A 24,733-nucleotide genomic window follows, 5' to 3' on the forward strand; every position below is an offset into this window, starting at 1 on the left:
TCTGCTCGCGTCTGTCTCCCAAAGTGCTGTGATTACAGGTGTGAGCCACTGTGCCCAGCCTCACTTGTAATACTTGTAATTCTTTTTTTTTTTTTTTTTTTTTGACAGAGTCTCGCTCTGTCACCCAGGCTGGAGGGCAGTGGTGTGATCTTGGCTCACTGCAATCTCCACTTCCCGGGTTAAAACGGTTCTCCTGCCTCAGCCTCTGTAGTAGCTGGGATCACAGGCGTGTGCCACCATGCCTGGCTATTTTTTGTATCTTTAGTAGAGATAGGGTTTTGCCATGTTGGCCAGGCTGGTCTCGAACTCTTGACCTCAGGTGATCCACCCCCCGCCCCATGCTCCCAAAGTGCTAGGATTACAGGTGTGAACCACTGTACCCGGCCTCCTCACTTGTAATTCTTTAACTTCCTGTTACTTCCAATGCTTGGTTCCTGTCGTGTGCCTCCTTCCTTTCAGTGCTTTGGCCAAAATAAGGACTCACATTTCTTTGTTTTTCAGGGTTGGAAAAGGCTGATATTTTCAGAATAGACTTTCTTATATATCTAGGGGTGGAAATAAGTAAAAGTTCCTGAAGATTTGTCCTTGCCCTTCTCCACATATGTGAAGCGTTGTCTTCTCTTTCAGTCTGATTTTACCAGTTTAGAATGCCAAAAGGGACATAGCTTAACAGGTGGCTTTTTTAACCTGCCTGTGTTTGGAGGGCGCCGTCTTTCAACCTGCCATACAGAAACTCCTGTCTAGACATCTTGACACCTTTATGGTGCGGATTAATAGAACCTTTTCTAGCCTTCCATGTCCCATAGTTCCGGTCTCTATTTTACTGACTCCGAAAATGACTTCATCTTTGAGGGAGACTACCTTCAGCCATCCCTTGTATAAGAGTTTAGTGTTGGCCTGGCGTGGTGGCTCACACCTGTAATCCCAGCACTTTGGGAAGCCAAGGCGGGTGGATCACCTGAAGTCAGGAGTTCGAGACCAACCTGACCATGTAACATGGTGAAATCCCCTCTCTACTAAAAATACAAAAATTAGCCAAGGATGGTGGCGCATGCCTGTAATACCAGCTACTCGGGAGGCTGAGGTGGGAGAAGTGCTTGAACCCAGGAGATGGAGGTTGCAGTGAGTGAGATCGTGCCATTGCACTCCAGCCTGGGCAACAAGCGAAACTGTCAAAAAAAAAAAAAAAAAAAAAAAAAAAAAAAATTCAGTGTTAGCTTTTATAGGCCCAGCCATATGACCATATCTTAATACATCCATTACACACAACTTTTTTTTTTTTTTGAGACTGGGTCTCACTCTGTCACCCAGGATGCAGTGTCACAACTTACTGCAGCCTCAACCTCCAGGGCTCAGGCTATCCTCCTGCCTCAGTCTCCCAAGTGGCTGGGATAGTAGTCGTGTGCCACTATGTTCGGCTAACTTTTTTTTATTATTTGTAAAGACAGAGTTTCCCTTTGTTGCTCAGACTATATACAACATTCTTCACAAGATTTTACAATAATGTTTTGTTACTAGAGTGGTTAAATATGCCTTTAAGCAGGTTAGAGCAATTAGTGATTTTCTCAGGTATATGTTCTATAACTGATCAAATAGGTCTTAATTGTTTAGCTCAAGGCCTTTTTTGTTTACTTTAAAATAAACTCTTTAAAGTTAACATATGGTAAAATTGACTCTTCTGGTTTGCTGTTTTATAGTTCTCTGAGGATTTTGTTTTTGTTTTTTTGTTAATTTTTTTTTTTGTTTTTTGTTTCTTTTTTTTTTTTTTTTTTGAGACAGAGTCTCGCTCTGCCGCCCAGGCTGGAGTGCAGTGGCCAGATCTCAGCTCACTGCAAGCTCCGCCTCCCGGGTTCACGCCATTTTCCTGCCTCAGCCTCCCGAATAGCTGGGACTACAGGTGCCTGCCACCTTGCCCGGCTAGTTTTTTGTATTTTTTAGTAGAGACGGGGTTTCACCGTGTTAGCCAGGATGGTCTCGATCTCCTGACCTCGTGATCCGCCCGTCTCGGCCTCCCAAAGTGCTGGGATTACAGGCTTGAGCCACCGCGCCCGGCCTGTTTTTTGTTTCTTTGAGACAGTCTTGCTCTTGCTCTGTTGCCCAGGCTGGATTGCAGTGGTGTGATCTTGGCTCACTGCAATCTTGCCTTCCAGGCTCAGGCAATCCTCCTGCTTCAGTATCCCAAGTAGCTGAGACTACAGGTGTGTGCCACCACGCCCATCTAATTTTTGTAGAGACAGTTTTTTGCTATGTTGCCCAAAATGATCTTGAACTCCTGGGCTCAAGCAATCTGCCCACCTTGGGCTCCCAAAGTGCTGGGATTACAGTCATGAGCCGTCACGCCTGGCCTGGTTCTGTGAGTTTTAATTCATGTATAGGTTTATGTAAACATCACCACAATTAGGATATAGTTTATTGTCTCAGAAAAATTCTTACTGTCCCTTTTTAGCTATCCCCCAACTCTTAACTACTGGCAACCACTGATCTGTTCTCCATTGCTATAATTTTATCTTTTCAAGAATATCATATAAATGGAATCACTCAATACGTAACCATTTGAGACTTTATTTCAGCATAATGCTTAGAACTGTGTATGTTATCGTGTGTAGTAATAGTTTACTCCTTTTTATTGCTACATAGTATTCCATTTTATAGATTTACCACATTTTGTTACAGTTTTTGGCAATTATGAACAGAACTTCTCTAAACAGTTTATGTACAGTTTGTGTGAACATAAACTTTCATTTCTCTAGGGTAACTTCCGATTACTGGGACATATGCTATGTGTATGTTTTAGTCCATAATCAGCTGCCAAACAGTCTTCTAGGGTGGCATTATCATTTTGCATCCACACCGGGAATGTTTGAGAGTTCCAGTTGCTCTGCATCCTCCCAACATTTGATATTTAGCCAGTCTAATAGGTGTCAAGAGATTCTTATTTTGATACTAATTTGCATTTTTCTAATGCCTAATATAGTTGAGTATCTTTTCTTTTTCTTTTTTTCTTTTGTGGTGTTGTCTTGCTCTTTCACCCAGGCTAGAATGAAGTGGCACGATCTCGGCTGACTGCAACTTCTGCCCCAAGGATTCAAGTGATTCTCCTGCCTCAGCCTCCCGAGTAGCTGGGATTAATAGGTGCCTGCTACCATGCTTGGCTAATTTTTGTATTTTTAGTAGAGACAGGGTTTCACCATGTTGGTCAGGCTGGTCTCAAACTCCTGACCTCAGATGATCCACCTGCCTTGGCCTCCCAAAGTGCTGGGATTACAGGCATGAGCCACTGCGCCTGGCCTTTAATTTTTGTGTTTTTAAAATTTATTTATTTTTGAGACAGAGTCTCGTTCTGTTGCCCAGGCTGGAGTGCATCTCGGCTTACTGCATCCTCCACCTCATGGGTTCAAGTGATTCAAGCAATTCTCATGCCTCACCTCCTAAGTAGCTGGGACTGCAGGCATGCGCCACCACACTCAGCTAATTTTTGTATTTTTAGTAGAGACAGGGTTTTACCGTGTTGGCCAGACTGGTCTCGAACCCTTGGCCTCAAGAGGTCTGCCCGCCTCGGTCTTCCAAACTGCTGGGATTACAGGCGTGAGCCACTGTGCCTGGTGTAATTTTTGTGTTTTTGGTAGAGACTGGGTTTTGCCTTGTTGCCTAGGCTGGTCTTGAACTCCTGAACTCAAACGATCTGCCCACCTCGGCCTCCGAAAGTGCTTGGGTTACACAGACATGAGCTGCTGCTCCTGGCCGTGTTCTGTTCTTGTTGGTTGGGGTATTCTATAAATGATAGTTTTGTTAGTTAATGTTAGATACATTTAGTTGATGCTGGTCTTCAGGTCTTCGTATTCTTGCTGATACTCTGTCTACTAGTTCTGTCGATTATAGAGGGAGGCATGTTGAAGTCTTCTAACTATAATTCGGTATTTGTTTATTTTTCCTTTTATATCTATTTTTGTTTTATGTATTTTTAGCTCTATTGTTACATACATTCACAACGAGGATTTGTTGTTGTTGTTTTTGGTGAATTCTCTCTTATCAATCAGTGGGTGGATAGAGAAGAGAAAGGAGAGTGACTTGTCCCATGTTATTGGGATTAAGCTCCATTGATCAGAGAAAAGAGGTCTCCTTCTCCAGTTTTTAGTGTCTACCTGTCTGTCACTGTTATTGCTGTTCTGCTACAGCCATGGGTATTGCAGTATTGCCTAGGGGTGGGGTGGGGGGATGGAAGTGGTTGGGGGAATAAAGGTCCAAGCAGAGAACTTCTGTTGTCCTTGATTTTTCTTTTCCTGCTCCTTGTACCAGAAATGTTTTTTTCTTTGAGCTCTTTCTCTCTGCACCCAGTGAGTACTTCTTGGTTTTGGGCTGCTGTTGGGTTCCAGCTTGACAGCAATACTAGAGGAAAAATGATGATTTTTTTTCTCCAGCCCACTTTCTGTTACTTACTTTTCAGAGTCCTCAGGAAGCTGTGGCATACATTTTGTCTAGGATTTATAGTTGCATCCAAAGGGAGAGACAAGGTGGAGTGTGCATGTTCCATCTTTCCTAGAACCAGAACTTTGATCTTAAAATGTTTTTTCAAGGCTTAATTTTTTTCTTTTTTTGAGACGGAGTCTCTGTCGTCCAGGCTGGAGTGTGGTGGCATGATCTCTGCTCACTGTAACCTCCGCCTCCCAGATTCAGGCACTTCTCCTTCCTCAGCCTCCCGAGTAGCTGGGATCACAGGCACGTGCCACCACGCTTGGCAAATTTTTGCATTTTTAGTAGAGATGGGGTTTTGTTAACCAGGCTGGTCTCGAGTTTCTGACCTCAAATGATCCGCCCACCTCGGCCTCCCAAAGTGAGCATGAGCCACCGTGCCTAGCCTCAATGCTTGCTTCTTTACTGTATGTTAACTTTTGTTTTTCATCCATGCCTATTTAAGGTATTTTCTGGTGATAAATCAAATAGTAGTAAGCTATCAAAATTCAAAGAAAAAATTACTGCTTTTCTCTAAGTTAGAAGCAGCCTATTATTGGAAGAAGAGGACTGAATTGGGGCGTCACCAAAGGTGAGTCAGGCCAGTAACTAACTCTGTGACCTTGTACAAAGTAGTTAAAGCCTGTATCCTCAATTTCCTCCATAAAAAGCTAGTGGCAAGAACTGTATTTCTGTGATTCTGTGAGTGATAGCTGGGAATTTACTCTAGATAACTTGTTTTTCTCTCAGCTGGCTTAAAACTCTTATGATTGTTTTCTCATTTGTCTACATGTTTTAGGTCTAGATTTAAGCTTTTTTCCAATGGTCTTTTCGTTTAGTTCGTAGGATCATTGAGGCCTCGGTAGAGAAAAGTTATTTTCTTCTTCTTTTTTTTCTGAGATGGAGTTTCGCTCTTGTTGCCCAGGCTGGAGTGCAATGGTGTGATCTTGGCTCACCGCAGCCTCCGCCTTCCGAGTTCAAGTGATTCTTCTGCCTCATCCTCCCGAGTAGCTGAGATTATAGGCATGCGCCACCACTCCTGGCTCATTTTGTGTTTTTAGTAGAGACGGGGTTTCTCCATGTTGGTCATGGTGGTCTCGAACTCCCGACCTCAGGTGATCTGCCTGCCTTGGCCTCCCAAAGTGCTGGGATTACAGGCGTGAGCCACTGCGCCTGGCCTGTATTAGGCCATTCTTGCACTGCTATAAAGGAATACCTCAGACTGGGTAACTTGTAAGAAAAGAGATTTACTTGGCTCATGGTTCTTCAGGCATTACAGGAAGCATAGTGCCGGCATCTGTTTCTGGGGAGGCCTCTTCTTTACTCTTGGCAGAAGGCAAAGCGGACACAGGCACTTCACGTGGCGAAAGCAGGAGCAAGAGAGAGAGAGTTGAGGGGGGGAGATGGTGCCACATACTTCATATGAACTCAGAGTGAGAGGTCACTTATTGACAAGGTGATGGCTTATGGTGCCACAAACGTTTAAATGACCATGTCTCATGTGAACTCAGAGTGAGAGCTTGCTTATCAATGAGGGAATGGGCCAAGCCATTCATGAGGGATCCCACCCCAATGATCCAAACATTTCCCACCAGGCCCCACGTCCAGCATTGGGGATTACAATTCAACATGAAATACGGGCAGGAGCAAGTATCCCAACTGTATCACTGTCTCCTCTCTCTTTCCTCAGTATTTTTTTTTCCTTGAGTATTTTAAAACCCAAGCAATCATATAATTTCCTCTGTAAACGTATTGTACATTTTTATAATGTTGGGAGAACTTCAGCCTTGGAGTTTTAAGACCTGGTCAGGTGTTAGGTTAGCTCTGTCCCTTATTACCTTTGTGATCTTGAGGAAGTTGCATAATTGCTTTGAAATGAAGTTTCTTCATGGGAAAAATGGGGATAATGATCTCTACTCTTTTTTTTTTTTTAAACGGAGCCTTGCTCTGTCAGCCGGGCTGGAGTGCAGTGGCGTGATCTCCGCTCACTGCAACCCCCACCTCCTGGGTTCAAGCAGTTCTGCTTCAGCCCCTCGAGTAGCTGGGAGTACAGGCGCATGCCACCACGCCCAGCTAACTGTTTTTGTATGTTTAGTAGAGATGGGGTTTCACCATGTGGGCCAGGCTGGCCTTGAACTCCTGACCTCAAGTGATCCACCCGCCTCGGCCTCCCAAAGTGCTGGGATTACAGGTGTGAGCCACCGCACTCGGCCAGTGATCTCTACTCTTAACTTCAAGATAGTCTGAAGGAACAAATGAGATAATAAATGTGAAAGTATTTTATAAACTTCAAACGCTAGACCTTTGAGTATTTTTATTAAAAAGTAACAGAAACAACACTATTCAGATAGCTTTATATAGTAGTTTAAGACACACAACCTTAAAGGAGACAGTATGGCTCCTCTTGGAGGAGCATATCAGTACCTAGGGAGTTTTTCTAAATCCATAATGCGCTAATCTCTACTTTGAGGATTAATGTTATACTGACTGGGATGTCCTCCTGGTGTGTTGGGTTAGAAAAACATTGAGAATCATTGACTTAAGGATTCTACAGGTAATAAGTACTGAAAAGGATCGTAATGATATCTTCATCAATTTTACTATCGTTTAAAATGTTCTTAGTCAACATTGTTGACTACACATGATACACAGTGATGTGTTTTTTGTTTGTTTGTTTGTTTTTTAATTGGGAACAGAGTCTTGTTCTGTCACCCAGGCTGGAGTGCCGTGGCACGATCTCAGCTCACTGTCAGCCTCTGCCGCCGGGTTCAAGCGATTCTCGTGCCTCAGCCTCTTGGAGTATCTGGGATTACAGATGTGCGCCACCACGCCCAGCTATTTTTTTATTTTTTTAAAATTTTTAGTAGAGACGGGGGTTTCACCATGTTGGCCAGGCTGGTCTCGAACTCCTGACCTTGGGTGATCCACCAGCCTCGGCCTCCCAAAGTGCTGGGATTACAGGCGTGAGCCACTGTGCCCAGCCACACAGTGATGTTTTTTTCCATCACTGTGGATTAGCTTTGTCCTAGAATTTCACGTAAATGGAATCATATAATATGTACTATATTGTGCCTGCTGCCTTTGCTTAGCAGAATGTTAGCTTAGAATGTGTTTGAGACTCTTTTATGTTGTGTATAACTGGTTCTATTTTATTCTAATAAATATTCCATTATATGGATATACCATCATCCATTCACCTGTTTATGGACATTTGGATTGTTTTCAGTTTTTGGCAGTTATAAATTAAATTTCTGTGAACATTTTATGTACAAGTTTTGGTGAAGATACATATTTTCATTACTTATGGGTAAATACTTAGGTAAACATTGAGTAGATTTGCTGAATTATATGCTAAGTGTATGTTTAACATCATAAAAATCTGCCAAACTGTTTTCTAAAGTAGTTGAACCATTTTTATTCCCGTGGGCACTTTATGAAAGTTCAGTTGTGCTATATCATTGCCAAGTCTTGGTATGGCAAGTCTTTAATTGTAGCCGTTTTTGTGGTATCTCATTATGGTTTTCTTCTTTTTTTTTTTTGTAACTGCAGTGATCTGTCATCATGGTTTTAATTTGGTTTTCCCTGCTAACTAATGATATTAAGCATCTTTTCATGTACTTACAACCAGTCGTATGTTTTTTCGAGAAGTGTTTGTTCTATTATTTTAGCCTTTTTTTGTTTACCCCCTTTTTTTTTTTTTTTTGAGACGGAGTTTCGCTCTTCTTGTTCAGGCTGGAGTGCAATGGTGCGATCTCGGCTCACCACAACCTCTGCCTCCCGGGGTGCAAGCGATTCTCCTGCCTCAGCCTCCAGAGTAGCTGGGATTACAGGCATGCGCCACCATACCTGGCTAATTTTTTGTATTTTTAGTAGAGACAGGGTTTCTCCATGTTGGTCAGGCTGGTCTTGAACTCCCGACCTCAGGTGATCCACCAGCCTCGACCTCCCAAAGTGCTGGGATTACTGTCGTGAGCCACCATGCCCAGCCTTTTTACCCACTTTCTAATTAAGATTGTCTTATTATTGAGTTGTAAAAGTTACATACCCTGAATGCAAGTCCTTTGACAGATATGTATATTGAATATTTCTCCCTTTCTGTAGCTTGCCTTTTCTTCCTTTCTCCTTCCTTCTTTCCTTCCTTCCTTCCTTCCTTCCTTCCTTCCTTCCTTCCTTCCTTCCTTCCTTCCTTCTTTTTCTTTTTTCTTTCTTTCTCTTTCTCTCTCTCTCTCTCTCTTCCCCCCCTTCTTTCCTCCTTTCCTTCCTGACTCACTGCAACCTCTACCTCCCAGGTTCAAGCGATTCTCCTGCCTCAGCCTCCCAAGTAGCTGGGATTACAGTCATGTGCCACCACACCTGGCTAGTTTTATATTTTTAGGAGAGACAGGTTTTCATCATGTTGGCCAGGCTGGTTTCAAACTTCTGACCTCAGGTGATCCTCCTGGCTCAGCCTGCTAAAGTGCTGGCATTACAGGCATGAGCCACTGTGCCCAGCTGGTGTGCCTTATTTTCATAATGATGTCTTTTGAAGAGCAAAAATTTTAGACTTTGATAGAGTCCAGTTATCAAGTTTTTCTTTTATACTTCATGGTTGTGTGTGAAGTCTCTCTGTTTAACCTGTTTGCAAAGATTTTCCTCTGTGTTTTCTTCTGGAAGATTTTTTGTTTTAGCTTTAACTTTTAGGTTTGTGATCCATTTTTAGTTAATTTTTGTGTATTGTGTGCGGTTAGGATTGAGGTTAATTTTTTTGCCCCATGGAGAGATATAGTTGCCAGCACCATTCATTGAAAGACTATCTTGCTCCTATTGAATAACTCTGGTCTCTTTGTTAAAAATCACTTGTGCATATTTGTATGGGTTTATTCCTCAACTTTTAGTTTTGTTTCAGTCTATTCTTTTTTTTTTTTTTTTGAAACGGAGTTTCACTCTTGTTGCGTAGGCTGGAGTGCAATGGTGCGATCTTGGCTCACTGCAACCTCCACCTCCCGGATTCAGGCGATTCTCCTGAGTAGCTGGGATTACAGGCATGTGCCACCATGGCTGGCTAATTTTGTATTTTTAGTAGAGATGGGGTTTCTCCATGTTGGCCAGGCTGGTCTCAAACTCCTGACCTCAGGTGATCCACCCGCCTCGGCCTCCCAAAATGCTGGGATTATAGGCGTGAGCCACCATGCCTGGCCTGCTTCAGTATATTCTTAAATTCAGTTAGTTCCACATTTCCCTGATTACTATAGCTTTGTAGTAATTATTGAAATTAGATGGTGCACATTCTGTTTTTTGTTGTTGTTGTTTTTTGTTTGTTAATTATTTAGGCTGTTTTATGTCCTTTGTTAACTTTTTTTTTACTTTTAAAAGATATTCATGGCACTAATAGCCTTATTTTCTGTGATTAGTTTATTTTTTCCTCATCACATTTTCAAAGTATATGCAGTGTACTGAGATGATTACAGTTTGTCGAATGTGTTTTAATCTGACAATTGGTCTTCTCAATCTCTCATATTTTGTTGATTTAAGCTATGATTGTGACCATATTTATTTGTGTTGAGCTATGTTGTGTTTAACAGCAGTTGAACAGAAAATATCTATCTTTTTTAAGGTTAGGCATAGACCTTTCCTTATTGCTTTAAGGATTGAGTAAAGATTTGAGTTGTATTAGTTTCTGAGCTATTTTGATATTAGTGATGGACTTTACATATTTAGTGTATTTTTTGTCTTATTTTGCTTAATGTAATACTTAACCATTTTTGTTTGTAGCCTTTCCAGAAATGTACAGAGTTGAGAGGTCTGTATGTAATAGCTTTGCTGAAGCTTAGCAAGCTGTGTTTAGCTTAGCTGAGCTGGATTTGGGAAGTCTTGAATTCTTAAAAACTAGTCAGAAGTTTAAATGTGAAGTTGTGTGAATAGTTTTGGTAGTAAAAAATGTGAATATCTCTATTTAATGTCTTTGCATATCCAGAGGATGCCAGCCCCCATCAGATTGCGGGAGCTGATCCGGACCATCCGGACAGCCCGAACCCAAGCTGAAGAACGAGAAATGATCCAGAAAGAATGTGCTGCAATCCGGTCATCTTTTAGAGAAGAAGACAATACATACCGATGTCGGAATGTGGCAAAATTACTGTATATGCACATGCTGGGCTACCCTGCTCACTTTGGACAGGTAGGCTGGGCTGAGACTACATGTAGCAAGGGTATTCTTTGACACTGTTGCTCAGGGATTGTCCATCTTTTTCTGGTGGGGAGGTGCTTTTGATAGCCTTGTAGTCTGATTTTTGTGGAACTGAGGGTAAGATTGAGATAACAAGCTGCAGATCCAGAAAGGCATGATACTGCCATCAATTATCCTTTCCATTGGGAGTCTGATTATGCGGATGAGAGAATGTTTTGATGGTGACAGCCAGCTTGCTTAAAGATTGACCAGGATTATGTGATTGTTCAGCCAGAGTGCCTGGACTATAATGAATATTTAAGAAAATGTTTCTTGCTGGGCATGGTGGCTTGTGCCTGTAATCCCAGCTACTTGGGACACTGAAGTGGGAGAATCACTTGAGACCAGGAGTTTGAGATCAGCCTGGGCAACATAATGAGACCCTGCTCTTAAAAAAAAAAAAAAGAAAAAAGCCTGGTGTAATAGAGCATGCCTTTAGTCCCAGCTGCTCAGGAAGCTAAATCAAGAGGATTTCGAGTTTCGAGGCCTCAGTGAGCTGTGATTGCACCACTGTGCTCCAGCCTGGGCAACAAAGTAAAATCCCATTTCTTTCTTTCTTTTTTTTTTTTTTTTTAAAAAAAGGCTTGCTAGGCCGGGCGCGGTGGCTCAAGCCTGTAATCCCAGCACTTTGGGAGGCCGAGACGGGCGGATCACGAGGTCAGGAGATCAAGACCATCCTGGCGAACACGGTGAAACCCCGTCTCTACTAAAAAATACAAAAAACTAGCCGGGCGAGGCGGCGGGCGCCTGTAGTCCCAGCTACTCGGGAGGCTGAGGCAGGAGAATGGCGGGAACCCGGGAGGCGGAGCTTGCAGTGAGCTGAGATGCGGCCACTGCACTCTAGCCCGGGCGACAGAGCCAGACTCCGTCTCAAAAAAAAAAAAAAAAAAAAAAAAGGCTTGCTAAACGTCGTCTTAATTATTTTCTCTGGGCACAATGTTATGTGGAGAAGTTCACAGTATTTTTTTTTTTTTTTTTGAGATGGAGTTGTTTCGCTCTTTTTGCCCAGACTGGAGTGCAACGGCACGATCTCGGCTCACTGCAACCTCCGCCTCCCGGGTTCAAGTGATTCTCCTGCCTCAGCCTCCCGAGTAGCTGGAATTACAGGCACGTGCCACCGCGCCTGGCTAATTTTGTATTTTTAGTAGAGACGGGGTTTCTCCATGTTGGTCAGGCTGGTCTTGACCTCCCAGCCTCAGGTGATCCACCTACCTCGGCCTCCCAAAGTGCTGGGATTACAGGCGTGAGCCACCGCGCCCGGCCCACAATATGTTTTTAAGGAAATTAGGTGGTTGCCAATTGGTGGCGTCTATTTTGTTCTAATTACTTTGTGCCTTGATTGCTATAACTTGAGCAGATCTGGCTGCTGATTGTCTCCCATGCACAAATGGTTACTATTTAATATGTCCAGTGTGGGTTTTGAGAATGATAGTCTCAATGATAAGTCCTTTCTTCTTTCCATGTTTGTATTGTCATAAGTGGAGTTTAGTCACGGAAAAGGAAATAGTTATTTTTTATTTCATATTAATGCTATTAAATTTTATTTTAATAATTTAAGAATTGTATTATATGCTAAATAGTCTCTCTAAGGAACAGACTGCAAAACTGAGAGAAAGAATGTGCAACACTATCAGGAAAGATAGCCAGCAGCTAATTTTCTGTTTAGGTCAGTAATTTCAGTGGAAGGAGATCTCCTGCCCCCAAGTTAAAACAAAAAAGTACTGGATTTAATGTTACCAGACTGACTTGGGTTTTGTGCTCATCTTCGGGTTTGGAGTGGGGTCAACATCTTTAGAAATATATGATCGACAGTGGGAGTCCATTAGTTTCCCAAAGAAAAATTGATGTGTTAGTATCAGAGGAAAGGGGACTGGATCAAAAGAAAAGGGGCCAGGCAGAAGCAACTGCCGGTTCATCAATATATTCACGTATTTGGTTTGGGACAGAATTAGTGTCATAATAGTATTCTTCTCTTTCACAGGAATTGTTTGTAAAATATAATACATTCTTTGAAATATATTTCATATTTCATTCATACAGTGTTAGAAGTAGAATTAAACCCTGAAGCTCTGATGTTTCAGTTATAAGCTTTATCACATCAAAAATTGATCCAGGTGGTTATCCATATAGTACGTGTCATAGTATAAAGCAAATTGATGCCCATGTGTTCTTGTTGATTGATTTTACGTATTAGGTTAGATTTACAGAAATCTGATATATTAGAAATTGGGCTATAAAAAAGTCTAGTGAGGGGGAAGACTCTTAATTCCTCAGCGATAACCATTATTAACATTGTGTAAGCAGTACATTTATATATTCCCGATTAAGTTTTTTTTTTTTTTTTTGAGACGGAGTCTCACGCTGTTGCCCAGGCTGGAGTGCAGTGGCGCGATCTCGGCTCACTGCAAGCTCCGCCTCCCGGGTTCCCGCCATTCTCCTGCCTCAGCCTCCTGAGTAGCTGGGACTATAGGCGCCCACCACCGCGCCCGGCTAATTTTTTGTATTTTTAGTAGAGACGGGGTTTCACTGTGGTCTCGATCTCCTGACCTTGTGATCCGCCCGCCTCGGCCTCCCAAAGTGCTGGGATTACAGGCGTGAGCCACCACGCCCGGCCACCGATTAAGTTCTTTAAGAGCATATTCTTTCTTTTTTTGGAGGCAGGGTCTTGCTCTATGGCCCAGTCTGTGGCTCTCTGATGGCTCACTGTAGCCTCAACCTGCTGGGCTCAAGCTCTCCTCCTACCTCAGCCTCTCGAGTCACTGGGACTGCAGGTGTGTGGCACCACACCTAGCTAATTTTTTTTTTTGAGATGGAGTCTCGCTCTGTCACCCAGGCTGGAGTCCAGTGGCGTGATCTCAGCTCACTTCAACCTCCTTCTACCGGATTCGAAAGATTCTTCTGCCTCAGCCTCCCAGTAGCTGGGAATACAGGCATGTGCCACCACACCTGGCTGATTTTTGTATTTTTTGTAGACATGGAGCATTACCATATTGGCCAGGCTGGTCTCGAATTTGTGACCTCCTTATCTGTCTGTCTCGGCCTCCTAAAGTGCCGGGATTATAGGCGTGAGCCACCACGCCAGCCCCAGCTAATTTTTTTTTTTTTTTTTTTTTTTGAGACGGAGTCTCGCTCTGTCCCCAGGCTGGATTGCAGTGGCGGGATCTCGGCTCACTGCAAGCTCCGTCTCCCAGGTTCACGCCGTTCTCCTGCCTCAGCCTCCCGAGTAGCTAGGACTACAGGCGCCCGCCACCACGCCCGGCTAATTTTTTGTATTTTTCAGTAGAGACGGGGTTTCACAGTGTTAGCCAGGATGGTCTCGATCTCCTGACCTCGTGATCCGCCCGCCTCGGCCTCCCAAAGTGCTGGGATTACAGGCGTGAGCCACTGCGCCCGGCTCCCCAGCTAATTTTTTGAGACAGAGTCTCACTCTGTTGTCCAGGCTGGAGTGTACAGTGGACACCACAGGCTTACTTTCTACTCAGCTCACTGCAGCCTCGACCTTCTGGGAACCACACTAGGCTAATTTTTGTTTTTTTTTGTAGAGACAGGTCTTTGCTGTGTTGCTCAGGCTGATTTTGAACTCTTGTGCATAAGCAATCCACGTGTCTTGGCGTCTCAAAGTACTGAGATTATAGGTGTGCACTACCATGCTTGGCCAGCTAATTAAAAAAAAAAAAATTTTGGGCTGGGCGTGGTGGCTCACGCCTGTAAACCCAGCACTTTGGGAGACCGAGGTGGGCGGATCACGAGGTCAAGAGATTGAGACTATCCTGGTCAACATGATGAAACCCCGTCCCTACTAAAAATACAAAAATTAGCTGGGCATGGTAGTACGCACCTATAGTCCCAGTTACTCGGGTGGCTGAGGCAGGAGAACCGCTTGAACCTGGGAGGTGGAGGTTGCAGTGAGCTGAGATTGTGCCACTGCACTCCAGCCTGGCTACAGAGTAAGACTCATTCTCAAAAAAATAAAAGAATTGTAGAGTAAGGATTCTGCCACATTGCCCTGGCTGGTGTTAAACTCCTGGGCTCAAGTGGTCCTCGGGCCTCAACCTCCCAAAGTGCTGTGATTATAGGTGTGAGCCACAGTCCCGTTACTAAGGGCAAATTCTTGAATTTGGAATCAGAGTAGATATAAGATTTTGGGAGATATTTCATTTTGTAAAAAAATCTCTATATATTTTCTAAAATTCATTTCTTTAATGTGTTTAAATAGAATGTGCTTTTAAGGTTAGGTGGTATTTTGGGGTATTTGGGGACTTAATTATTTGATAAAATATTTAATTCTTAGGTAGAAAGTGTAAATGCTCAAGAAAACTGCTAAAATTTTATCATAAAATATTTTTCTGAATGGGACTAGGAATCATAATTTTAATTTCTTGTTCTGTTTCCTCTGTTTAAATGAGTCACCATCTTGTTCATATCAGTAGTTTGGTACCCCACCCGTTGGAATTACCTTTATAATACGCCTGTGAAAGGTTCATATCTAGGTTTTGTCACCTGCATGTATGAATCACAGTGCTGTTTTCATCTAGTGTATAATAACAGCCACTTTTTGTTTTTTTTTTTTTTTGAGATGGAGTCTAGCTGTGTTGCCCAGGCTGGACTGCAGTGGTGTGATCTCGGCTCACTGCAAGCTCCACCTCCCGGGTTCACGCCATTCTCCTTCCTCAGCCTCCCTGGTAGCTGGGACTACTGGCGCCCACCACCATGCCCGGCTAATTTTTTTGTGTTTTTAGTAGAGACGGGTTTCACCGTGTTAGCCAGGATAGTCTGGATCTCCTGACCTTGTGATCTGCCCACCTTGGCCTCCCAAAGTGCTGGGATTACAGGCGTAAGTCACCACGCCCAGCCCACTTTTTTTTTTTTTTTTGAGACAGAGTTTAACTTTTGTCCCCCAGGCTGGAGTGCAATGGTGCAATCTTGGCTCACTGCATCCTCTGCCTCCCAGGTTCAACTTATTCTCGTGCCTCAGCCTCCTGACTAGCTGGGATTACAGGCGCCTGCCACCATGCCTGGCTAATATTTGTATTTTTAGTAGAGACGGGGTTTTACCATGTTGGCCAGGCTCGTCTCAAACTCCTGACTTCAGGTGATCCACCTGCCTTGGCCTCCCAAAGTGCTGGGATTACAGGCATGAGCCACCACGCCCAGCCTGCAGCCACTCTTTAATTGCATTTTATTTGTTAGATGCAGTGTTTATTTTGGTAACCAGTAGCTGCATGTAGCTATTGACCTCTTGGAATGTGGCTGTTTCAGCTCAGGTGAATCCTAAAGGAAAATAAGGTTTTTTTGGGTACTTGATTTAGTTATTGGAAAACTTTTTTTTTTTTTTTTTTTTTTTTGAGATGTGGTCTTGCTTTGTTGCCCAGGCTGAAGTACAGTGGCACGATCTCGGCTCATTGCAACCTTCACTACCCAGGTTCAAGCGATTCTCCTGTCAGCCTCCTGAGTAGCTGTGCTACAGGCACCTGCCACCACACTAGCTAATTTTTGTATTTTTGGTAGAGACGGGGTTTCACCATGTTGGCCAGGCTAGTCTTGAACTCCTGACCTCAAGTGATCTACCCGTCTCAGCCTCCCAAAGTGCTGGGATTACAGGTGTGAGCCACCGCACCTAGCCTAGTTATTTATTTATTTATTTTTTTTGAGGCAGAGTCTTCACTCTGTCACCCAGGCTGGATTGCAGTGGCGGGATCTCGGCTCACTGCAAGCTCCGCCTCCCGGATTCGCGCCATTCTCCTGCCTCAGCCTCCGAAGTAGCTGGGACTACAGGCGCCCGCCTCCGCGCCCGGCTAATTTTTTTGTATTTTAGTAGAGACGGAGTTTCACCTTGTTAGCCAGGATGGTCTCGATCTCCAGACCTCGTGATCCGCCCGCCTCGGCCTCCCAAAGTGCAGGGATTACAGGCGTGAGCCACCGCGCCCGGCCCCTAGCCTAGTTATTATTGGAAGACTTTTAAATATGTTTTAAACAACTTGGGTATGTGAGTCTACTTTATAAATAGTAAATTTTATGAACTCTAAATACAGTTCAGCTATTTCTTTTTTTTTGTTTTTAGTTCAGCTATTTCTGATGAAAATGTACAAATTGAGATGTGCTGTAAGTGTAAAGTACATACTTTTTTTGAAACTTTAGTGGAAAAGCAAGTGTAAAATGCCTAATTATAATTTTTGTGTTGATCATATGTTGAAATGATATTTTAGATATATTGATTAAAGAATATTATTAAAACTAATTTTACCTTTTTAAAAACTTTTTACTGCAGTATCTAATATGATGCTGATAGAAATAAAACATAAGCCACATTAGAAATTTAAAAATTTCTAGTAGCTATATTTTATAAGTCTTAAGTTTTACAGTAAAACTTAAGGGGTAGGGTAGGATGGACACAGTGACGTATGCCTGTAATCCCCGCACTTTGGGAGGCCAAGGTGGGGGGATCACCTGAAGTCAGGAGTTTGATACCATCCTGGCCAACATGGGGAAACTCCATCTCTACTAAAAATACAAAAATTAGCCAGGCGTGGTGGTGGGTGGCTGTAATCCCAGCTACTCGGGAGGCTGAGGCAGGAGAATTGCTTGAACCTGGAAGGTGGAGGTTGCAGTGAGCCAAGATCATACTATTGCACTCCAGTCTAGGTGACAGAGCAAGACTCTGTCTCAAAAAAAACAAAAACAAAAACTTAGCCCTTCCTTGCTGTACAAAGGATTTGAGATGGCATAAACTACCAGCATCTACATTAAAGAGAAAAAAAATAGTAGAAATTGAGAGTTGGAAAAAGGAAGCATTTAGAGCATAAGGCCTGTGTAGTTGCTGTTGGCATGACAGCTAAGGCAAGAAAAGAGACAGTCACCTGTTAGGTCATTGTTATTGCCAAGATGGAAGAGCAAAACTGCAGAGAACCAGACTGCCTGGATGTGACTTCTGGCTTTGAGCACGATCTTTAACCTTTCTGTGTCTCAGTTTCCTCATCTGTAAAATGGGGACAGTCTTAATGCCTACTTTGTAGTGTTGTTATGAAGAGTAAGATAGTAAGTGTTAGACACATTTTGTATATAGAAAGCCTCAAATGTTATGCATTTTACCATTTCCTAAAGGACAGCAATGTTTTTTGAAGCACTGAATTCTAAGAGATTTCTTTATATGGGCCTTTGGTCTAGGAGTCTCTTAATAATGTAAGAGATAGTATCCTCAGCATTTTTATAACAAAAGTGGTCATAGATTTCCTGTAGTGTGCGTAACCTTTTTCCGTGTGTGGGTTAAGCACAACCCAGAAATATTAATGAATTATCTAAAGAAGTAGGTAGATTGCAGGAGTAGAAAACTGGTGGCTCGGGGCCAGATTCTTCCACAGATGTGTTCTTTCTTTGTCTTGTATGGTATTTAAAATGGTTTCTGCCAGAATGTAAAAACAAAAAAGAATTTCCATAGGAATCTGGATTCCTAATTTCTCTTAGAAAAATAATAAGATTTGTGAGATGGAAATCTACGTTTCCACATGTCAGTAGTATGCTGCTTCCAGGCTGGGCCTGATTCTGTTTTTCCCCAGTTCCAACCTTGCCTGCTATACCCAATTACCTGTGTAGGATATTCTTCCCTTCCATCTGTGTAGCATAGGGCTGCACTTCTTTAGATTCTCTAAATTTTGCAATGTTCTCCATAAATTCTTATACATCTTTTAAAAAAATTTTTTAAAAATTTCCCTTAAAACACAGGATTTTTAAGTCTTACACATCTTTGGAGAAATATATTTGTAGGTTCTTAAGAGCTCTTGTTCCTGTTGCAAATAGTATCCTTTAAAATTTTAAGGCCGGGCTTGGTGACTCAAGCCTGTAATTCCAGCACTTTGGGAGGCTGAGACGGGCGGATCACAAGGTCAGGAGATCGAGACCATCCTGGCTAACACGGTGAAACCCCGTCTCTACTGAAAAAAAAATACAAAAAACTAGCTGGGAGAGGTGGTGGGCGCCTGTAGTCCCAGCTACTCGGGAGGCTGAGGCAGGAGAATGGTGTGAACTTGGGAGGCGGAGCTTGCAGTGAGCCCAGATCTGGCCACTGTACTCCAGCCTGGGTGACAGAGCGAGACTCCGTCTCAAAAAAAAAAAAAAAAAAAAAAAAAAAAATTTACATAATTATGTTTTAGATCTATAGTGATACAATTGATTTTTAAAAATATTTATCTAGTTTGCCACATTATTGAACTTGGTTTTAAGAGTCTCTGTAGACGTCATTGTTTCCATGTAGTCAGTACTACTATTGTCTGCAAACAATGGCAGTTCTGTTTTTTTCCTTTGACATCCTTATACATTTTCTTATTTTCTTATTACACTGTACAGGTAGTACATTATTGCAAATAAGTGATGATAATAGCCACTCTTGTTAAAGCTGTAAACAAATGCTGTACAGTAATATGTGGGTAATTCATATAGGGTTTAGTAGACACGCCTTTTCACATTAAGGAATTTTTTCTTAAAAAAAAGTGCTTAAACTGGTACTATGCCTTGAAAAGCCTCAGAATTAATAACCAGACCCATAGCAATGAGCTATCCTTAAGCCTAGATTGTGGTCTCCAAATACTATTTTCAGCCCATTTGAAAGATGGCCGATCCCAAATCCAGGGTAAGAAAATGTACAAAATAACGATGTTACTATGCCAGAAAGCAGGGAAGACTGCAAAGATCATGTCAAAAGGTTTCAGTAGTCACCAGAAGAGGCTGTCATATCCCCAAAAGAGATACTTTGAACATTAGTAAGAAGAATAATCGCCTGGGCATGATGGCTCACGCCTGTAATCCCAGCACTTTGGGAGGCCGAGGCGGGCAGATCACAAGGTCAGGAGTTCGATAACATCCTGGCCAACATGGTGAAACCCCGCCTCTACTAAAAATACAAAAAATGTAATAATTAACCCGGCATGGTGGCATGTGCCTGTTAATCCCAGCTACTCAGGAGGCTGAGGCAGGAGAATCGCTTGAACCTGGGAGGTGGAGGAGGTTGCAGTGAGCTGAGACTGCGCCACTGCACTCCAGCCTGGGCAACAGAGTGGGACTCCATCTCAAAAAAAAAAAGAATAATGATGGTAGGCGGGGTGCGGTGACTAACACCTGTAATCTTAGTCTTTTATGAGGCTGAGGCAGGCAGATTGCTTGAGCTCAGGAGTTCGAGACCAGCCTGACCAACATGGTGAAACCCCATCTCTACTAAAAATACAAAAATTAGTCAGGCATGGTGGCAGATACCTGTAATCCCAGGTATTCTAGAGGCTGAGACTTGAGAATTGCTTGTACCTGGGAGGCGGAGGTTGTAGTGAGGCGAGATCGCACCACTGCACTCTGTCCCTGGTTGGCAGTGAGACTCTGTCAATAAAAAAAGGATAATAATTGTAATTGATTGAAATAAACATTTATATTACCTTTCCTTAGCAATAGTATGGCCTTTCTTCTATATAGAGAAGTTTCTTCTTAGAGCTATAGTCCAACTAATAAATTAAGGAAAGAATTCGAATATAATGATTTTGTAACTCATGATGATCATCAGTGCTGCTAAAGTCACAAAAGAGAGACAACTAGCAGAAATAATTATATGCCTCCTGATGAAAGTTCATACCACTGGCTCTAAGTGGTGCATATTTGCAAAATGAGATCACAACAGAACAAAGCAAAACCTGAAAAATCTGAATTTGATCAATCCTCCTTAGGTATATAACCCAGATAAACTGTCCGGTATAGAAAAAGTACTTAAGCTGGTACTATGCTGGGGTACTACCCCCCAGGTAGATAAATTGTCCAGTATACAAAGACATGTATGTATAAGAGTATTCATTTCAGCAGTGTTTCTAATAGTAAAACATTGCAAACAATCTCTTTGTCCTCAGATAATAGGTAAGTTTATGTTCAAAAGTGGGATACTATGTAGCAATGAGTTTTAACTGAATTGGAACATCTTGTCTTGATGTGAGTAATACTCAAAGCTGTTGAGCGAAAAGAGCAGGAATACAGTTTGATATTTATTTAAAGTTTAAAACATTTAAAACCACCTGTCTCTCCATGTGCAGTAAGAATATATGGCATGGCAGTCATGAGCAGCAGTTTGGGGTTTTGATTACTTCTGGGATTGAGAAATGAGATTGAGGCCCAGTACACAGAGGGCTTCAGTTGAATCTGTAATGTTAAAAACTTTAAAATAAATAGGGTGAAATGTTAAGATTTGATAAAGCCGCTTGGTGCGTCAGTGACTGTTAAGTGAGTTTTATGTATTTTGAGTGGAATATTTCATCATTTTCTCAAAAGAAAAAATTGGATTCACTAGGAATGTCAGGTTTTTGTTTTTTTGTTTTTTTGTCAGAAGAATGAAAACACAGACTCTGCTCTATATAGATTTTATGTTGCCAGGCCTACCTAGTGGTAGTGCAGTTATAACAAGCTTGCTTTTCAAAAATGGTGATTTTAGATGTGTGTGTATAAACCAGGCAGTTATTTCTGAATATTAAAAAGAAATAGATTGGGTATGGTGGCTCATGCCTATAATCCTAGCACTGTGGGTGGGCGGATCACTTGAAGCCAGGAGTTTGAGACCAGCCTGGTTAACATGGCAAAACCCCATCAATAATAAAAACACAAAAATTAGCTGGGGTTGGTGGCACGCATCTGTAGTCCCAGCTACCTGGGAGGTTGAGGCACGAGAACTGCTTGAACGCGAGAGTCAGAGGAGGTTGCATTGAGCTGAGATAGCACCACTGCACTCCAGCCTGGGTGACAGAGTGAGACTGTCCCTCCTACCCCCCCAAAAAGAGAGTCATCTAGAAAAATTTTGTAAAAATTAAATTGTTGATGTCTACATCAAATTTACTCCATCATAATATCGGCAGGGGTGGGGCAGGGGCGGTGACCCATAGTTTTCAAAACTCTCCTACCTGTTCTGACCAGTTAAGTTTGGGAACCACTTCTTCAGGCACTGTATTTGTTACAAAGGGAGCTGCAAACTTCAATCTCTTAGGCTTGTTGCTAATCTCTGACTAGAATGCTTCTGCTGTGAAGTAAAAGTTTTCCGTTAATTGTGTGGAGTGTGGATATAAAAGCTGGACTGTTTACTCTGGTCTTAAAGTGTCTGCTACAGTTGTGGTTAGATATGTTTCAGGTGGGTTTTTCAAGTAGCTTTAAGTGGAGTAGTAGTACTCCACTGAAATATTTGAGATTGTTACCTAAGGGGCAGATGCATGTAATTGATTACTTTTTTCTTTCTGTTCTTTTTTTTTTTTTTTGAGATGGAGTCTCGCTGTGTCCCCCAAGCTGGAGTGCAGTGGCGCGATCTCGGCTCACTGCGAGCTCCGCCTCCCGGGTCCACGCCATTCTCCTGCCTCAGCCTCCTGAGTAGCTGGGACTACAGGAGCCCACTACCGCGCCCGGCTAATTTTTTGTATTTTTTTTAGTAGGGACGGGGTTTCACCGTGGTCTCGATCTCCTGACCTTGTGATCCGCCCGTCTCGGCCTTCCAAAGTGCTGGGATTACAGGCGTGAGCCACCGCGCCCGGCTTTTCCTTCTGTTCTTTAACTCATGCAACAGTGTGGAGTTTTGCTTTTGGAGATTTGGAGATTGCTGTGGAAAAATGGATGCCCTCCTTTTGCGTGCATCTCCCCCATTGTACTTTTTTCCCCTAACCTTTATCTTTCTTTTTCAACATTTGAAAACTGATAACCTTTTTTTTGAGACGGAGTCTCGCTTTGTCGCCCTGGCTGGAGGGCAGTGGTACGATCTCAGCTCACTGCAACCTCTGCCTCCCGGTTTCAAGTGATTCTCCTTCCTCAGCCTCCCAGGTAGCTGGAATTACAGGCGCACACCGCCACGCCTGGCTAATTTTTTGTATTTTAGTAGAGACAAGGTTTCACCGTGTTGCCCAGGCTGGTCTAGAACTCCTGAGCTCAGGCAATCCACCCGCCTTGGTCTCCCGAAGTGCTAGGATTACAGGTGTGAGCCACTGTGCCCGGCCTTGATAACATTCTTAAAGATTAAACATGGTATATTCTCAGCACTGTTGCTGGCCACTTAAGTATAAAGTGTGATCAGAGTTAATCCATCACTGGAGTGTATATATCAGATGCTATTTCCAGTCATATAACCTTACGTTTTCCCTTAGATTTGTCACCTTCAAAAAGCAAATGCTTGTTTTTGAAGCAGAGTCCCTGTATAAATGGGGGAATATTGAAATAATGCTTGCCCCTTTAACTTTTAGTTTTTCTTTTTGCTGTTTAGGTTTTAGGTAAGGGTTTTTTTTTGGTTTTTTGCTTGTTTTTTTTGGTTGGTTGTTTTGTGTTTCCCCCTCTTCTCTATGCCTGCTGCACACAGAGAGAGGGTGCAAAGTTTAGGTATGTCTTAAACACATGTCACAAAAAACAACAGCTTGTATTCATCAGTCACTGATGACTTAGTGTGTCTATCTTAAAACTTGACCCGACTGAGCAGCCACTGCTGCTGCTGCCACAATGCCAGGTTCCAGCCTCAGTCACCCTCCACTGTCCAGGGCCCCTCTGTCTTGGTCCTGGGACCCTAGCTCCCTGCCAACCCCAGTCCCAACACCATGTTGGAGAAAAGTGTGGAGGCAGTGGCTGAATTGGGCACCAAGGACATGAAGGAGAAGGTGGAGGAGAAGGCAAGCCAGAAAGAGTGAAAGAAGGAAGTGGTGGAGGAGGAGGAGAACGGGCCCAAAGAAGAAGATGATGATGATGAAGGGCCCGAGCTTAAGAGAGCTGCTGAAGAAGAGGATGAACCGGATCCATAGCAGCAGAAGACAGAATGGGGCATTGGCATGAGCCCCTGCCACAACAGGCTGGGGATGGGAGGCCTCTCTGGGCCTGGAGGTTGGGTGGGAGCAGACAAGTCCAGCCACTCTTCACCTGGCTCCCTGCTCTGGGCCCTGCACCAGAGCCCCCACCTTCTTTCTACCCAGCTTTCTCATTTCCACCTCTCCAGACACTGACCCCTCCATCCTCACTCTGCCATTGTTCCACCTCCTCACCTGCTCCATCTGAGCTCCCCAGCTGGCTCCAGTTGCTCCTGTCTCTTTGTTTTCTTCTTGCCTCCCTCCTGCCTAACCTCTGCATCCCTAGCCTCATGTCCTGCCCCATCCCTATCAGCTGCCTGGGATCTCCCTCAGATTCCTCCTTTCAGACAGCGCCAGTCTGGGGGTGGGGCCAAACCCCACAGCTGCCCCCCTCCCCTCCCTTTCTTGTATAGTTTTTTTAAAAATTATAAACAGAGTTTGGCTCTTTTGCCTAGACTGGAGTACAGTGGCACGATCTCAGCTCACTTCAACCTCTGCCTTCCAATTTCAAATGATTCTCCTGCCTCAGCCTCCCAAGTAGCTGGGATTACAGGCACCCACCACCACACCTGGCTGATTTTTGTATTTTTAGTAGAAACGGGGTTTCACCATGTTGGCCAGGCTGGTCTCGAACTCCTAATCTCAGGTGATCCACCCGCCTCGGCCTCCCAAAGTGCTGGCATTACAGGCATGAGCCACTGCTACCAGCTGCCTTTTTTGTATAGTTTAATAAAGAAATGGTCATCCTTAAAAAACAAACAAAAAACACTTGACCCTAAAACCACAAAGTAGTATTAATGCCTAAGAGTATGTCCTATTCCTAATAAAATGTTTTTGGATAATTCATTTGTGCAATGCTTGGAGTTTGTCAGAAGTAGGATTGAATGAGTATGATGAAAACTCTGATATCTGATTCTTGGATCATTTGCTTTCACTACTAAAATATTTACAGAATTATGAAATGAGAAGCTTGAAAAACCAGTTTGAAAAAGAGTAAGATTTGTTTGATAATATTTTAGCTTCTGATTTTCTCATTCACCTTAGTAAATTTTCTGTTTACATTGTAAAGATGACTTTCATCAACTTCTGTTTCAGAAATTGCTTTTTAAATTTTAATTGAATGTGAAGAAGAAAGGGAAAGTTTGTTACTTACATAATCTTTTCAATTTCACAAGGCATTTATGTTTTCCTTTTTGATCCTGGTTATTTTCCTTGGAGACTTCTTTGAAATGCTTGTGATAGTATTCAGCTAACTTTA

General features: G+C 43.0%; 2 protein-coding genes across 6 annotated transcripts in view; both read left to right on the top strand.

Moving 5' to 3' along the window:
• Window positions 1-24,733, top strand: part of AP1G1 (adaptor related protein complex 1 subunit gamma 1) — a 90,602-nt gene that overhangs the window by 16,243 nt on the left and 49,626 nt on the right. For 2 of the 5 annotated variants that reach the window (XM_065536669.1, XM_065536670.1), the window contains exons 2-3: window positions 4,993-5,041; window positions 10,403-10,606. In XM_065536669.1, the coding sequence (XP_065392741.1) occupies window positions 10,406-10,606 (201 nt within the window). In that variant the 5' untranslated portion in view covers window positions 4,993-5,041; window positions 10,403-10,405. Of the gene's footprint in view, window positions 1-4,988; window positions 5,042-10,402; window positions 10,607-24,733 lie in introns of all 5 variants that reach the window. The other 3 variants (XM_045382603.2, XM_065536671.1, XM_065536668.2) reach the window with 2 other exon arrangements.
• LOC135968958 (uncharacterized) lies at window positions 23,115-23,631 on the top strand. Its single transcript, XM_065537667.2, is given in 1 exon segment — window positions 23,115-23,631. A coding segment is annotated over 1 exon segment (399 nt). The 5' UTR covers window positions 23,115-23,232.

Source organism: Macaca fascicularis, chromosome 20 (assembly GCF_037993035.2).
Source record: "Macaca fascicularis isolate 582-1 chromosome 20, T2T-MFA8v1.1".
NCBI lineage: Eukaryota > Metazoa > Chordata > Mammalia > Primates > Cercopithecidae > Macaca > Macaca fascicularis.